The 17,132-nt window shown below is 35.9% G+C and overlaps 2 protein-coding genes across 3 annotated transcripts; both read right to left on the bottom strand.

The window, feature by feature from the left end:
- Positions 1–4,910: 4,910 nt before the first annotated feature.
- On the bottom strand, positions 4,911–6,692 carry LOC131938462 (EKC/KEOPS complex subunit TPRKB-like). The gene is made up of 4 exons (XM_059296495.1): positions 6,525–6,692; positions 5,978–6,100; positions 5,528–5,701; positions 4,911–5,051 (listed from the first exon to the last, which is right to left on the bottom strand). The coding sequence occupies exons 1-4, from the start codon at positions 6,690–6,692 to the stop codon at positions 4,944–4,946; spliced, it is 573 nt and encodes a 190-aa protein (XP_059152478.1). The 3' UTR covers positions 4,911–4,943.
- Positions 6,693–8,017: 1,325 nt separating this feature from the next.
- LOC131938451 (exonuclease V-like) lies at positions 8,018–12,435 on the bottom strand. 2 transcript variants are annotated; one of them, XM_059296480.1, is made up of 6 exons: positions 12,283–12,435; positions 10,790–10,922; positions 10,444–10,583; positions 9,786–10,075; positions 9,437–9,619; positions 8,018–8,884 (listed from the first exon to the last, which is right to left on the bottom strand). In XM_059296480.1, exons 1-6 carry the CDS (start codon positions 12,362–12,364, stop codon positions 8,459–8,461), a joined length of 1,254 nt encoding a protein of 417 aa, XP_059152463.1. In that variant the 5' UTR covers positions 12,365–12,435; the 3' UTR covers positions 8,018–8,458. The 2 variants fall into 2 exon arrangements, with proteins under 2 accessions (XP_059152463.1, XP_059152464.1); XM_059296481.1 differs by lacking the exon at positions 12,283–12,435 and adding an exon at positions 11,484–11,643 and having other exon boundaries at positions 8,019–8,884.
- Positions 12,436–17,132: the final 4,697 nt, after the last annotated feature.

The raw sequence follows: 17,132 nt of genomic DNA on the forward strand, positions 1-17,132 counted from the left end.
CGTTTAAGGGGTGAGTACAGCGTGTCATATTTGAAGAGTTGTCCTTCTCGCTGTTTATGTTCTGTCGTCTGCATAAATGTAAGAAATGGATCTGTCTGGGTTGAGGATGTAGAATATTTTATTGTGGCAGAGGTCGTTGTCGGGGTGCTGGTCGTTGAGGTGTTTTTCTATGTCGTATTTGGTGTATAGACTTGTTAGGCAGTATCCACACTGGAAGACGGAGGTGTCTGGGTGTTTTAGTATGCGGTGCTTTATTGCTTCTCTGCTTTTGATCAGATTGTTACAATGCGGGCATTTACTCGTATCAGGATGGGAAGTTTTTGTATGTGTTTTACACTCGCTGGCAGTACTGAAACTGTGAAAGCAATAACCGCAGCTCTTGTCTTTTCCAGGAGTTAAAGGTTTGGGAATTTAAATTGGTTCAGTGGTAGTTTCTTGTTGCGGCTGGGTTTCTAAGGTGTTTGTCAGGCGATCGAAGATTTGATTCGCGAGTTTTTTTGTTAATTTTCCTTGTTCTGTGGGGCTGATTTCATTTTTTCTTTTCATTGACGTGGTGTTATCTATTTCTTAATCTGGGCTTTGTGTTTCTCCAGTGTGCCCTAGGTGGTTCTGTTAAAATTGTCTGTGAGGATGGTTGTTGAGTTGATTCCTGTGTTGTTGACAGGTGAACATTGGGTGTTGACTCTGGTGTTGATGATTGGCAGTGGTTGGTCCAGTGTCTGTCCGAGCCGCACACCTGACAGGCTTGGCGTCTTCCTGGCAGTGCGATGAGGATATTACGTGTTGTGTCTTTGTATGTAATTTTGATGTAGTGTGGGATGTGTTGTGGATTGTCGTTCTGGATGGTGAATCTGCGATTGTTTGTGTGCGGGATTGTGGTTATTGTATGTGTAGATTTGCTGACTGTTTGCAGTGCCTTAATCAGTGTTTCGTTGCTCAGGGCGGGCGGGACCCATCTCAGGGTTCCGATGATTTTGTCCTTAAAGTATCTGTCGAAATTCAACGTGTATGGGCCGTGTGTTTTGGTGGTGCCGTCCAGATCCGCTGCATCAAACTCGTTGGACGAGAATTACCAGGTATCCCCTCGTCCATAGTTGAGCAGCAGGATCTGGTGTGGGCTAATGATATTGCGCAAGAGGTGACCAGGGATGTTCTGGTGGTTGCTTGATTTGATGGTGACTTGAATTAATGTAGGCGAGTCGAAAAGCTCAGGAGCTATTTCATCAGACTGGTCGATGGTGATTGTTGTCTTGATATCTGAAAGGGATTGGGCCCAAGTTTTCATTAAGCCAACCGAACCGTAGTCCGGGTGGCTCCTCTCCGGATCTCTCGACCTAGAGGGAACAAAAATGGGCGCAACTCCATTGTTGACTTTCGTGATAGTTGCATAGTCCATTTCTAGTGCATGGAGATGAGGACTGGATGCATTTAGTTTTTGCTCAACGTCCCGGCAAGACCAACTTTAGAAATGATCCCTAAAAGTATGATCATACGATTATAAGAAAAGTAGTAGATTTCTAAACGGTGTAATGAATAAACTGTGAATTAAAATTAAAATTAATTATTTAAGAATCTTTTACGTAAATGTATAAGTTTCGAAAAATAAATAATCCTTCCATTGGTATAGTATGGTCTCAACTATGTGTAAAATGTGTAACAAATTAGTTGACCTTATTTAACCAACACATGTATGTATTCTCTAAAAAAAAAAAATTTGTATTTTTTCTTAGAAAAGAGATTTGAGTTTTTAAAATTTAGTTGTAAAGTTATCTCCCATTTATGATTGCTTTACACTTGTGGTGGGACAGTAGTCTTCAAATCCGTATCAGAAAGGTTAGGCCCAAGGGGGGGGGGGGGGGGGGGGGGGGGGGGGGTCATCCATAAATGACGTCACGCTTTTTGGATTACCTCCCCCCCCCCCTCCCTTCAGTCACACATCATCACAAAAAGCCAGACCTCCCCCCACCCCTCTAAAATGACGTCACCCCTCAGCCTACAACACCCCTCAGAATAGCAGTTCAATATTTCTTAAAACAGCGATATTTTCCCAAATCTAGTTTGAACTCTGTCAGCATAGAGTATTCCAATCAATTTCTATTACACTTTATCAAAACAATTTTCTAAAACGCGAAATAACGGCTAAAATTCGTTTTCTATCATTGCTTTTTTTTTATAATCCAAAAGTGTGACGTCACACCATCTGAACACCCCCCTCTCTCCCTCATCACACACCGTCACGAAATTACTGACCCACCCCCCCCCCCTTAAGAGTGTGACGTCATTTATGGACGACCCCTAATTGTATTAGTTTACTTTTATTTTAAACTTTTAATCATCCTCCATCTGCCTCCTTCCCCTCTCCCTCCTCGACAAGTATACAAGCCGCTACTTTTTAATATATTTAAACTTTTTAACACTTAAACATTTTTAACTCAATTTTGTCGATTCATGAAATTTTCTAAAACCGTGATTTCAATATGACACACAAAAACGTTTTTCGACTTCCAAAAATACCAAGGAAAAAAATCACTCTGGCTTGCGGATATAAATGAAATGTTATTAATAATGTTAGGCGTGTGTTTAAGATTAATTAAGTTCACATTGAATAATCAGGAGTCAGTGCCGCATCGGAAATGTTGGCGTTTAGGGTGTGGTGTTTGATAACATCTCCAACTAGCATAATAAACCTTCGGGAAATCGTAAATAGACACGTAGTTTAGAGGATATATTTATATCCTCAAACGGATCTGCGAGGATCCAAGTATGTTGCGTATTTCCTCAATCGTTCGCCGAAATAAGCACTACCGTTTTCTAGAACCGAGTTATTTAAATCTAAATTTAGTCGGCGCGGGCTTGTCCACACTCCCTTCAAGAGACCCCTGGGTATGCTGTATAAAACCTTGTTGTAAGAGACCCCTGGGTATGCTGTATAAAACCTTGAGTGTAAGAAGCCCCTGGGTATGCTGTATAAAACCTTGAGTGTAAGAAGCCCCTGGGTATGCTGTATAAAACCTTGAGTGTAAGAGACCCCTGGGTATGCTGTATAAAACCTTGTTGTAAGAGGCCCCTGGGTATGCTGTATAAAACCTTGTTGTAAGAGACCCCTGGGTATGCTGTATAAAACCTTGAGTGTAAGAAGCCCCTGGGTATGCTGTATAAAACCTTGTTGTAAGAGGCCCCTGGGTATGCTGTATAAAACCTTGTTGTAAGAGACCCTGGGTATGCTGTATAAAACCGTGAGTGTAAGAGGCCCCTGGGTATGCTGTATAAAACCTTGAGTGTAAGAGGCCCCTGGGTATGCTGTATAAAACCTTGAGTGTAAGAGACCCCTGGGTATGCTGTATAAAACCTTGTTGTAAGAGACCCCTGGGTATGCTGTATAAAACCTTGAGTGTAAGAAGCCCCTGGGTATGCTGTATAAAACCTTGTTGTAAGAGGCCCCTGGGTATGCTGTATAAAACCTTGAGTGTAAGAAGCCCCTGGGTATGCTGTATAAAACCTTGTTGTAAGAGGCCCCTGGGTATGCTGTATAAAACCTTGTTGTAAGAGGCCCCTGGGTATGCTGTATAAAACCTTGAGTGTAAGAAGCCCCTGGGTATGCTGTATAAAACCTTGTTGTAAGAGACCCCTGGGTATGCTGTATAAAACCTTGAGTGTAAGAAGCCCCTGGGTATGCTGTATAAAACCTTGTTGTAAGAGGCCCCTGGGTATGCTGTATAAAACCTTGTTGTAAGAGGCCCCTGGGTATGCTGTATAAAACCTTGTTGTAAGAGGCCCCTGGGTATGCTGTATAAAACCTTGTTGTAAGAGGCCCCTGGGTATGCTGTATAAAACCTTGAGTGTAAGAAGCCCCTGGGTATGCTGTATAAAACCTTGTTGTAAGAGACCCCTGGGTATGCTGTATAAAACCTTGAGTGTAAGAGACCCTGGGTATGCTGTATAAAACCGTGAGTGTAAGAGGCCCCTGGGTATGCTGTATAAAACCTTGAGTGTAAGAGACCCCTGGGTATGCTGTATAAAACCGTGAGTGTAAGAGACCCCTGGGTATGCTGTATAAAACCTTGAGTGTAAGAGACCCCTGGGTATGCTGTATAAAACCTTGAGTGTAAGAGACCCCTGGGTATGCTGTATAAAACCTTGTTGTAAGAGGCCCCTGGGTATGCTGTATAAAACCTAGAGTGTAAGAGACCCCTGGGTATGCTGTATAAAACCTAGAGTGTAAGAGACCCCTGGGTATGCTGTATAAAACCGTGAGTGTACGTTGATCACACTCCGCGATTATAAAATAGAACACCCTTCGTCGACCGCCCAGTGTGTCACATGCTTTTATGAGCGATCGTTTTTAAATTATTTATTGCATTTAGTCATTGATTAAAGTAGCACATTGTATTCATAGTGTAGGACGTTCTTTTTAAACATTATAGGCGTCATAGTGCTCCGGGTCACATGACCTTAGGGACGCAGGACGAGGCTCCCAGTTAGACCGTTGATTCAAAATATTACTCCTGGCCCCTGTGCTGGACACCCAATTATAAGACCTTTAAGTGCTAGGGGAGTTCAACCGTTGACTACCGCCGCCTGTACGGTATTTGAATTATGTTGTTTGTTCATAAACTTTTTACACAGAGTAACAACGCGTAGGCAAAAGGGGAATAATTCAATTAACACTTTCACAAAATAATCAAATCTGATTATATCCCTTGATTATTCGATTTTTTTTTTTTTATTTGAAGGGTAACTCTGTTCATTTACACACTGTCAAATTTCACTTTTTTAAAACTTCACTTTTTTTAAAACAACCACAACAATGCATTTAAGAAAATAACTTCCTACACACACATTGAAATACGAGAACTATATATGAATGTCAATAGCCAATGCATTTTACAAACAAGATTTATTATTATGAGATGATTGAGTAAGTGTAATGTCACAAATAAAATTTAGTTTTTTCCTTTCCCTGCTGTTATTATTTCTTTTGAAGATATCCTGGTCACAAGCGAATCCAGTAAAGAAAAGTTTGATAACTCCTCTTCTGTTACTTTATATACCTGGGGTAACAAAATTCAAAATGATGAAAGACAAGGTTGACTTTGAATTAATTTCAAACTACATAATTTTAATTAATTATCATTTACTCGAATGCTATGTATATTTTGATTAAAGCTATAAACCCCAACATAAAGAAAACAGTTGAAAAACAGAGAAAAAAATCTAGGATTTTAGCTATTCAAAACATATTTTGGTGAGTCCGGCTATGAGTGTTAGCGTACAAATTTAACCTATCGCTAAATATTCTAGTGGTCTATCACTAGACCACACACTACACTGTCCCACCCATTGTCTCTGAGGACAACAGGAAAATCTATTTTCAGAACCAAACAGATTGCCATCAAATATTTCTGTTGCAATTTCGTAAGATAAATGTGCAAATTAATTTCTGCATTTAATTTGTTAAAGAAAACAAATACAACTAAACCAGTGCAAATTTACATTCGTGTAAATGTGACCATATAGTTTTGATTACCTTTGTGATTAATTTTGTGTCTGCTATTTCTGGAAGTTGATCTAACTGAGATGGCTCTTTCCCCAGCAATTCCGTTATTTTGTTCAATGTTTTGTCATCAGCGTCATCCACAATAGCTACAAACACACTTTTGTCTGAATCTGATACACCAAAAGATCGAAAAGATTCAGAAATCTGTGCAAGATAAATATTATTCCATTAGTTATTTATAACAAAAATATATTTAAATAAGAAAATTATAATGAGGAATTCATCCTGAATATTTGTTAAATGTTTAACTATTTTAAAATTTCAAAATACTGAAATTGAGAAATGAATAAAAATTAATGTTAACAACGCAATTTAAAAAGAAAATGCATTTTCTTTAATTACACTAATACTCCAATGTTACCATAATGGTATCTGAATGAAAGTATTTTTTTTAAAAGATCATCATTTTAAAAGACTTACATTTTTGCTTGGTGAAAGACTATATAAAATCTCTGAGTGCACATTCTTTGTTACCATTGAGTTTGTACGGTGAAGGTGGACTGCCTTATTGGCTGCTACCAAAACTTGAAATGAATCAATCACCTAGAGAGTGAAAGAAGAGCATTAGTTAAAAAAAAAAAGAAAAGATAACAATAACAAAAGCTGAAATAATAAAAATATGAAAAAATAGACCTAGGGCCTACATTATTTATTTAAAAAGTATAGGGCCTACTAAACTAATTAGGCTAGTTTAATTTAATAATTAGTTAATTAGGCTAGGCCCTACAAAATCTGAATAAGATTTTAAATTTAATTGACTCTTCAGTCTTCTTACTAACTCTACTCTTTCTATAAGACTTCCTAGATCTATTTCTTATATTTACTAACTATTACTATTAGGCAGGCCTACTAACTCAGTTATTTTATTATTGGATTGGTCACTGAAAACTGAAGTGAATTTTTTTTTTTTTAAAACTGAAAAAACAAAATTACTAAAAATAAAATTAACGTAATTAGTAATTATTACCATATTTGCTTTAAGAAGACTTGCTTCGATTAAACCACTCATGACATTTTGCCTAAGGATCTTGCATGACTCTATATCAGCAAATAAGGCTAGAGTTATTGTTGAGTCTTCGTAAAGTGTATGAGTTACTTTCATGTGGGCCGCCATTTTGTTTGTTTGGACACACATACCTAAACTTATTGCACTGAAGAATAAACATACCATTATTATCTCGCATTAAAGCTTAAGTCTTTCTCATGTGGTTTGGCTTACTTATGTAGACTCAATATTAACACAATATATTTTTCTGAGTAAATGGTTTTTAAGATGTAAAATATAACAACTGGTCCATTTTGATGGAAGTAAAACTTGTAAGCTGATAAATAACCTTTAATTTTTTAATAAAAATATGCTTTTTAATGCACTAAAAATAAGAAAATCTTAGCTTTAATAAAGACTTTTTTTCATAGCTAAAAAATGTTTCCTAAAAAACGAAAAATCAATTACTTGGCCATGTTAACACATATTAACACATTACTAATGCACATTAAATAGATCTTCAACTACTTTAAGTGGTTCAATCATACTACACTTCTTTAATAAACTGCTATCAAATCAGACTTGCTTTTGTAAAAACAATAAATAAGAACCCAACAAAAAAAATAAAGGGCTTAGATAAATGCAACATTATTTGTGTGCACTTTTACAAACTAATATTTCAAAAAAAGGTTTCTTCTTTGCATTATTTAAACAGAATTTTTATCAGAACATCTATAATTTTCTTTAATACTGATTGGTAGTAATGGTAATGAAATGTAGATAGCCTGGAGGTGACCCATATTTTCAAATGTTAGCATTTGATTGTTCACTTGACCAATAGCCATGACAAGACCTTCGTTCCGCTATTTCTTGATAAAAAGAATTTTTTGCTGTTAGCTTTTGGATGCCCACTTGACCAATAATCATGACTATACCTTCTTCATGCCACCTAGCTATTTCTTTCATTAGAGTTTTGGGAAGTCAAGTCAAAAATAACATTGCTAGTTATTCTTAAATTTTACACATTATACTAGATCAGAACAGACATTGTGATTAAAACTTGTGCAAGTTTGAATGCCAATATATTTAAGACGGCCATGAGCTAAAAGAAATAAATACTACATCTGTTTGCTTGAAATAAATAATTTTTATTTCACATAAAAGCAATTTCAAGTACTCTTTAAATGTTATATTGTTAATTCATGTTATCAAAGATACTGTGTATTCTATAGTGATTAACATTCTTTAAATACAATACAAAAATGTAAAACATTGAAAGCAAGTGCTGCTTATTAATACTTTTAATAACAAAAGAAAACTGCTATCATTCACTCAACTTAAATTTACAATATAGCTGCCAATCAAAAATTATATTTTCAGATCAAACATGACATCACATCTTTTATAAAACTGTACTACGTTATTAAAGTTTTGTAAAATTCAAAATAACTTAGGCATTATATAGATAAATTACATAAGAATTAAATATGTATATAAATATAGGTAAAATGAGCTTTGTTTTGATCAAAACTAGTTTTAAAATATAAGAAAATCTTTGTACGCCTGTTTAAAATGTGATTTTATAATAATATTTGAATGCAAATATAATGAACCTTAAAAAATCTAATAAGCAAAGCTAGTTTTAAAAATTAGACTGATCAAATATAGATAATATACACTAAATAATACAATAGATCATATGCCTGAAAATCTGTTTAATGGCTTGGTAAGTTCGTTTCATCTTGGCTTATATTTATTCTTTTACTTTACCATTTTCACAGTTTTGAGGCTCGCCATTAGATCTTCCCTCTAATTTTACTTGTTCTGACGTGACTTTACTGCTTTCACAGTTTTGAGGCTCACCATTAGATCTTCCCTCTAATTTTACTTGTTCTGACATGACTGCTTTCATAGTTTTAAGGCTCACCATTAGATCCTCCCTCTAATTTTACTTGTTCTGACGTGACTTTACTGCTTTCACAGTTTTGAGGCTCACCATTAGATCCTCCCTCTAATTTTACTTGTTCTGACATGACTTTACTGCTTTCACAGTTTTGAGATACACCATTAGATCCACCCTCTAAGTTTGACTCTGAAACCTTTGGGTTTATTTTCTGCCTCCACTCACACAGCTCTGAAAAGCGACAGAAGCTGCATTTCCAACAGTCCTCAACATCCACTCCAACTGTCCCCCTCTCTCCTTTCCACCATCGCACTTGGTTCAGCACCTTCGCCTTAATGTTTTCAGGATCGTAATTCAGCTTCACCTCAAGAATTGTGCTGTTGTCTTCTTGAAGAATATACTCTAGATTTGTAAATTCTATACAAGTTAGACTTTGTACCTGTTTGAAAAAAAAAATCTTTATTAATGTAAAGCACTACTCATTTTATAATTAATACACCTGTAAATGTAGATTAAGACTTAATGCATTTGAATTAATAAAATGATAACTAATTTTATTATGTTACAATCCTAATAATATGAACAAATATAGAGTGTTAAATGTAAAAGAAAAATTGTTATGCCTCAAATTAAGTAATTATGCATGAAATATGGTTCTGATAAAATGAATACCTAATTCTATAAATAGTTCCTGTACATCTCCGTTATTAAAACAAATAAATAATTGTAATCGAATTGCTGTTGAAAAGTGGGGAAAGCAATCAAAACTTAAACAACAAAACAAAATACACTACAACTAGGTCTATAATTAATAATTTAGATTGTTTGCCAACTGTTTACGTTACTTCAAAATAATAATATAATTTTTCTTTACGCTATGATTGAAATTGAAGCTCACACAAGGCTTTTGAAGAATAAAATTAGTTATATTGCCTTAAGATTATAATTGATTATTTGTTAACCATATAGGGAAATTAAAAAACCAACATACTTGGCTCAAAACAATGTCAAACAATTGACTTAATGTTAAAGCATCACTTCCAGATTCCTTCAAACGTTCTCTGACACCATCACTAAACTCTGCATCCAGATCCAGCTGTAGATGTGTGTTCAGCAGATGCTTGTTGACTTTTCCTTGCACAAGTTCATTGAACAACTGAGCATACAGACTGACCTGTACAATTTTTTTAAAAGTTAGAATAAAGGAATTTAGAACAAATGCAAATACAACAATAATGTAACACTACTCCAAATAAAAAGTAAAATAAATGAGATAATCTATAGGAAGATACTGAGTCAAAACAAAATACCTGATTTAAAAAAATCTAATACCAATTCACCTGATATAAGTCTTTATCCTGCTGACTTTTTTTAGGAGGAAAATTTGACCTCCTTGTCTTGAGTTCAGAAATAACAATGGCATGTGTATCTGGGTCATACTGGAGCTCATCAACAATTCCATAGATCACATCATCAATGCCAAAAGGCATGCCAAATATCGGCACTTCTCTGGCCACCTTACTTCCATTGTGAAAGGATAGCACTGCAAACTGCAAGTTTAGAAGCCTAACCGCCCAGTCATCCTCCCTTGTTATGATCTCCACTGGGACAGGTTTATTAATATCTTGTTCTGAAAATATGAAATAATAGCAGGTATTGGTGCTTTCTGTTTGATAAAATACATACAGAAAAAAAAAATATTGAGATTTTACTACTATGGGGAAACCCCCCAACAACACAATTTTTTGGGAATTCCCAAATCGAAGAACACATTTCAGCTCTCCCATTGATTTTTTCCAACATATTATAGACGTTTACCATCATGGCTAAATATATACCATTTTTAATTTTAAACATGTAAGCTAGTGTTTGAAAATTTTCAATGAAATTTGAAATTAATATTAACAATAACAAAACTACTTGAATTTAACAAGATTTTCCAGTATGTTTATAAATAATATAAACAAGAAGTCTAACAATATCATACAAAATATGCACCTCTTGCCAGATGGATATCAGCCCCTTTTCTCCGAGTTGCTTTCTGTTCATCAGTCTCGTCAATATCGACTTTACTATCAGGTAAAGCTCTAGACAGGTAAATTTCAGGTGAAAAACCATAAAGAAGCTGTTGCTCACACCTAAAAAAAACAGAATAAAGCTGACCTACTTTCATATCAGTGATCCTTACATTTTTTTTAAAGTCAATATGGATTGATAACTAGGTGATTAATTAATAACTGAAGAATGATTAATAAATTATTTTTTTTTAAAAACAAAAATTTAAAATGTATGACTTTTACAAAATTCAAGTTTAAAGGAAACAAAACAAATTTTTTTTTTTTACCATAACTGCTTGGCCAGATCAGAGACAATAAGGTACCGTTTAGGCCTGTATCTTTGTTTAGGTGGCCCGTTTGTGGCTAGTAGTCTGTCACATTCTAGAAAACTGTTTGGTCTGTCTGTGTTTGAAGTGTCATCTGGACAAACCAGCAAGAAATAAATGGTCAAAACCAGAACGATGCATTACAAAAAAATAAAGATCTGTACTAAAACTTGTATTGATTGAAAAAAAAACTGTGCTGGCTATGTTTCTGTCATTTTAACTCTCTGACAATAAAACATTTATTCTTTGACTAGAGGTGCTATGAATTCTACCTTTTTTTGTACTTATTTTACATGTCTGCTGACATGATAATAATAGACTACTGCTGATGTTGCTATTCTGCTACAGTTTGGAATTTGGGTACAGATACAAGCAAAAGTACATTAGATTGATACTGCCCACCAAGTATACAAACAGAAGTACCTAATTTATATTCTGCTAATTCTAATTTGAACTTTTTAAAAACTTGAAAGCTTTGCAAGTCTACATGCCACTTGCAGTATACTTTTTAATAAAATTTTAGAATCATAAAACTATAGACTTAAAAATAGACTTTGTTATCATTAATGATTAAATATGACCCTACTTTAAAAATGAACTATTTCAAATATCCTATTCAATTTAACATAATCATGAAATAAAGCAAAATGCCTGCAACAATTACTGCAACCGACATCCATGAATGAAAGTAAAATCTGTTTAGATCTGTTATGAAAGCCACCAATAATAACAAAAAATAATTCCCTAATAATTTCTATTTCCAATTTTGTCTGCTAAAATGTATTTTCAAAGATCAGCTTTGGTGATAGATCTAGTAATACTAATTAGTAATTAATAAGTAATAGGCCTAGTGACATGGCACTAAATATAATTTTAAAAGGCCTATTTAGTTATTTAACCAATGGGCCTGTAACATTTCACTATGGGGAATTCTAGATCTTAGTGCTTGAAAGAGAGTATGGTTACACAAAAATAAAGCTTACTTAATAATTAATTGTTTAGGCCTACTGCAGTGTCAGTTGCTAAAAATAAATTTTAAAATAGGCCAAAGAAAAAAAAAGCAAATTCCTATTAAATAGTTCTTGATCTTGGATCCGACTTATTATAGATCTAGATCTCTAAATACTACTAAATAGATCTAAATAGCCTACTAAATAAATATTAGATCTAGATCTAGAATCTAGATCTAGATCTAAATAATAATCTAGCTAGATTCTAGATCTAGTAGATTTCTATTGTAGAGCCTAACAAAGTAGAGATCTAGATCTAGTAGCTACAGAATTTTCCAGGAAAATGTGTTTGCTACCGATTCATTTCATTCTAGATCTAGATCCTACCTAGACTAGATCTAGATCTAAAATCTAATTTCCCGCAAACAGGAAAAAATATTAAAATATGCCCCTTGGTTTTTCTTTTGAATCTAATAAAAAATAAATTCTTCTTTCTAGATCTACCTAATTTAGCCAGTTCTTCTTCGTCTGCGTCACTCCACCCATCATAAGCGATACTGTCATTTAATTCTATTTGTAATGTCATAACTAAATAACTCTAAATAAATGACACTGGTGTAATTTAATGAAGGGATTTTGTGTTGGCTTATCGATCATTCTAATTTCCCGCAAACAGAAAAAAAAATATGCCCCTTGTTTTTTCCAGATCAATGTTTTAAAGGAAAAGCCAATTTTTTTTTTTTTTTTTTTTTTTTTTTTTTTTTTTGAAATTATGAAACAACAAAAATGCTTTCAAGAGAACAGCCTTTTAATATTAATATATCTAGCAGTTTAGAACATTAGAAATCTACATGACCTTTCCTCTAAGTATGTACGCTAGTAGTGGTACTACTAAGAATCGAAAGCCATTTGAGGTTAAGGGGGGGGGGGATGTTGAGTAGTATCTAAAATGCAAAATAAATTCTTTTTACAAGCTTTTACTTCGTTCAGAACGTCCGTTTTTGGGTTTGTGACAAATCTTGTAATCTTGCTATTTAGTTGTTTTATTTTTTACTTTTCAGTAATTCATAATTTGTGAATTCGACAGTACCAATGCTGCCACTAAAAATATTTGCTTTAAAACACTATCAGTAGCTCGTTAAGGACGATAATTCCCCCCCCCCCCCCGTGAAAGCAGCCTGGTCTTAGCTACCTCCCCTAAGTTTAAAATCGTTTCAAACTAAATTATCTGCCCCGAATAGCCGTCACTAAACCCGGCTCTACGAATGTAAACATTTAGCGTGAACCACAGCTCACCAGACCATGTAGAAGAGAATTATATATAGAAGATAGAAGATTTTAAATTAGTCGTTAGAAATAAATTAAACGGTTTCGAAACTAAGGGTAGATAACACGATAAAATACTAGTTCCTAGTGATCACTCGCTCTGCTAACCGTCTTCTTTTTCTTCTTCGTTCTTAATTTTTAGTGTTGGAAGGGATCGAGCCTTTATCTGCCAGAGGGTTTAAACTCGATACTTTTTTCGAATTTATCAACCATGATTAACGATACGTATGCGCCATTTTAGATTTCTGCCCGCTTTTCTTTTTGGATTTGCTTCCATAGCCTTTGTCCAACCAAGAACAAACTACAAGGAGTTGTCTCTCCTAGAGGAGTGGCTGTCCCAGCTAACGAGCCTCATCTGCCCGAATGTTCGAACTTGAGACTTTTCGGTTTAGCAACCATGAGCTTTACCGACTCGACCACGCCGACCCCCGTCGAAGGTGAACTATTTGTCACGGTTGACTGATTTCTTACCTGGTACCTGGGGCAGATAAATGTCTTTTAGGGTTTTAACGCAAATATGTTTAGTCTATGTAGTGACAAATTTATTTCGAACGATTGACTAAAAAGTGGGGAAAAAAAGCAGGCTCTCTTCAACAAAAGCTTTAGACTCTAAAGATTATGTAAGAGATCTCATGAACATGCACCAGGGACTATTCCGAAAATATGGTTGCCATAGCAACGGCGACCATCTTGAAAAAAACTTTTAGGGGTCATCCATAAATGACATCACGCTTATTTTTGACGATTTTTACCTCTCTCCCCCTTCCCTCCCCTCCGTAACACATCGTTACAAAAAGCCAGTCCCCACCCCTAAAATGATGTCACACCTCAGCCTACAACCCCCCCCCCCCTCAAAATTGCAGTTGAATTTTTCTTTAAACATCGATATTTTTCCCACGTTTTCTTTAACTTGCTTTCTCTGTGTGTTTGTCTTTCCAATCAAATCTTGCGATCGAAATTTCTGGCACTTCCCAATTAGCTAGCGCGCTGAAATTTTCAGGGAAGCTTTCTTTTGGATGACCATAGAATAATCACTTGTTATTATTACTAAATTGATCAATGGAAACATTTTATTGAGCATTTTAGACCGCTATATAATCTATATATATAATTCTCCTCTGCGAGCCATTAGAAAAAAAAACCAGCGACGCGTAGCTAGCCTCTCTCTTGCCGCGCGCAGTGAAGCGAACGATCCCACGTCTGCTTAGGGGCAGATAATTTCGTTTTAACCGACTATAAACTTACAGGAGGTAGGCCAGTTTGGGGGAGACGATATGGTCGAGTGGTTGGGCACACGATTGCTATCCCACTCGACACGGGTTCAAATCTATGTGTTCTAGTCAGTAACGTATTCACACAACGTGTTTTTTACGAGTTGTCTTTTTACGAGTTGTCTTTTTACGAGTTGTCTTCGTTTACCCAACAAAAAAGTGAAAAGATAAAATCGATAGCAAGATTTTAATGCAAACAAACAGACAAAGACTAAAAAGTAGAAAATAATAATCATTAAAAAAGTTTTAAAAAACCCACGTTTTCTGATTGAACTAAAAAGTAGAAAATAAATGCTATACATCACAATAATGCAAGCGATCACTCTACTATAAGCGATCAAAAACGTGGGGCGCCGTGATTTTCTTACAGTTTCTAATACTGTTGACTCTCTACAAGCTCCCTAATAAAAGTCAATAGTATTATCTAATCAATAGTAATATAACTTTTACTTCGGCGCCCCACGTTTTTGATCGCTTATAGTAGAGTGATCGCTTGCATTATTGTGATGTATAGCATTTATTTTCTACTTTTTAGTTCAATCAGAAAACGTGGGTTTTTTAAAACTTTTTTAATGATTATTATTTCCAAAATCTTGTCAGAACTCGGTCAAAATAGAGTATTTTAATCAATTCCTATTGCAATTCATCAAAACAGTTTTCTAAACCGTGAAATAACGTCTACAATTCGTTTTCTAACATTGCTTTTTTATAATGCAAAAGTGTGACGTCGCACCATCTGAACCCCCCCCCCTCCCTCCCTCTCATCACACACCGTCACAAAATTACGGACCCCCCTCCCCCCTATGAGTGTGACGTCATTTATTGACGCCCCCTTATGGAGTTCTAGTATCTATCTATATATATAATTCTCTTCTTGGAGACCTTAGAAAACAAGCTGAAAGCGCACCTTGCAGTCCCCTTTCTTCCTCTCTAGGAATTCTGGTGAGCTGTGGCTCACGCTAAATGTTTACAATCGTAGAGTCGGGTTTAGTGACGGCTATTAGGGGCAGATAATTTAGTTTGAAACGATTTTAAACTTAGGGGAGGTAGCTAAGAGGAGGCTGCTTTCACGGGGGGGGGAGGGGTTGGGGGTAAAGGAGGGGGGGGGGGGGTTATCGTCCTTAATGACTCACTGATTTTGTTTTAAAGCAAATATTTTCAGTGACAGCAGTGGTACTGTCGAATTCACAAATTATGAATTACTGAAAAGTAGAAGATAAAACAACTAAATAGCGGCGTATGATACTCCGCTCAGTGTTTCTTCCAGACTTTTTTCTCCGGGGGGGCACTTGAAATTTTCGGGGGGGGGGGGGGGGCCCGTAAACTTTCTTCGGGGGGGGGGGGGCGGACACTGTTAAAAGTATATATTTTCTATATAAATTTCATTTCGTTCGGGGGGGGGGGGGCGGTAAAAAAATTTCGGGGGGCTTGCCCCCCCCCCCCCCCCCGAAAAGATGCCTGGAAGAAACTCTGACTCCGCGGGTCGGCTCGTTTAATTTAATCATTTACTCTTCTTTTACTTCTTCTGCTATAGTCAGCTGGCTAGATTGAGCCGTATTTTCTTCACAAAAGACTGCCAATCCTGTTTAGCATCTCTACATCTGCTGTCTACATCATCCATCCATCCTACTCCGTGTCTCTACAGCTTATGAGGGGTAATACATTATTTCCCAGCCATATAACATATTGTTAAGTAAAGTATATATTAGCATATTAATTTATAGGCCGATACACGTCACTCCACCTTCATAAACCATTTAGTCATAGTTTCCTGTTGAGGCCTATGGGTCGTCCATAAATGACGTCACACTCGTAGGGGGAGGGGGGTCCGTAATTTTGTGATGTTGGGTGATGAGGGGAGGGAGGGGGGGGGTTCATATGGTGTGACGTCACACTTTTGCATTATAAAAAAAGCCAATGTTAGAAAACTAATTTTAACCATTATTTCGCATTTTAGAACACTGTTTTAATAGATTGTAATAGGAATTGATTAAAATACTCTATGTTGACAGAGTTCAGACAAGATTTTAAAAAGGAAAAAAAATCGTATATTAAGAAAAATTCAACTGCACTTCTGAGGGGGGGGGGGGGGGGTTTGCAGGCCTAGATGTGACGTCATTTTAAAGGGGGGGGGGGGGTGCTTCTAGCTTTTTGTGACGATGTGTGACTGAGTGGAGGGGGAGGTAATTTTTTTCCAAAAAACGTGACGTCATTTATGGATAACCCCCTGCCTGGTTAATAGGAGACGCCTCCTGGACGAGTGATGTCCATAAAACAAGAAAGTTCATTAGTTAGATACATTGTAGCCTTCTTTATACGAGCCCACTAAATAAAATGCATGAGTCCGCATGTCGCCGACTAAAGTCAAACCTGGAAACGAACCCCTGTACCAAAACCCCTTGTGACCTAGTGACCAAAACCCTGGACTTTTTTTTACCATGATTTTTCTCTTCCATGCTAGAATAGAACTAACTGCAGCACACAGACCTCTGTCCACAGCCCATTTACTAGTTGAAGTTCCAGTTATTTACCAGTCAAGTACTGCATCTTCTACGTGTGCAGCTTACAAAATGTACACATTTGTCTAACTGGTGGAGGTAACGTTTAACTGATGTACACTTGTGTACCTTATTAGTGGAGCTTACTTCCATCGCACACTGTATATTGATTACTTTATTAATAATTTCAGTCTTATTTATGTATGTCAAGTACTATCATTTTATTACAGTGAATGCATATTGATTGTTCCGTGTTCAT

The sequence above is a fragment of the Physella acuta genome, unplaced genomic scaffold, assembly GCF_028476545.2.
Source record: "Physella acuta isolate Inbredline_101_S28 unplaced genomic scaffold, ASM2847654v3 ptg000244l, whole genome shotgun sequence".
NCBI classification, from domain to species: domain Eukaryota; kingdom Metazoa; phylum Mollusca; class Gastropoda; family Physidae; genus Physella; species Physella acuta.

Coding starts and splice junctions, on each gene's coding strand:
- LOC131938462 (XM_059296495.1), bottom strand. CDS start 6,692: ATGTGTGTCCAAACAAACAAAATGGCGGCCCACATGAAAGTAACTCAT. Junction 6,101..6,524: donor GTCTTCTTAAAGCAAATATG/GTAATAATTACT, acceptor TTCACTCTCTAG/GTGATTGATTCATTTCAAGT. Junction 5,052..5,527: donor ACACAAAATTAATCACAAAG/GTAATCAAAACT, acceptor TTGTTACCCCAG/GTATATAAAGTAACAGAAGA.
- LOC131938451 (XM_059296480.1), bottom strand. CDS start 12,364: ATGACATTACAAATAGAATTAAATGACAGTATCGCTTATGATGGGTGG. Junction 10,584..10,789: donor GATCTGGCCAAGCAGTTATG/GTAAAAAAAAAA, acceptor TGTTTTTTTTAG/GTGTGAGCAACAGCTTCTTT. Junction 9,620..9,785: donor AGGATAAAGACTTATATCAG/GTGAATTGGTAT, acceptor AAAATTGTACAG/GTCAGTCTGTATGCTCAGTT.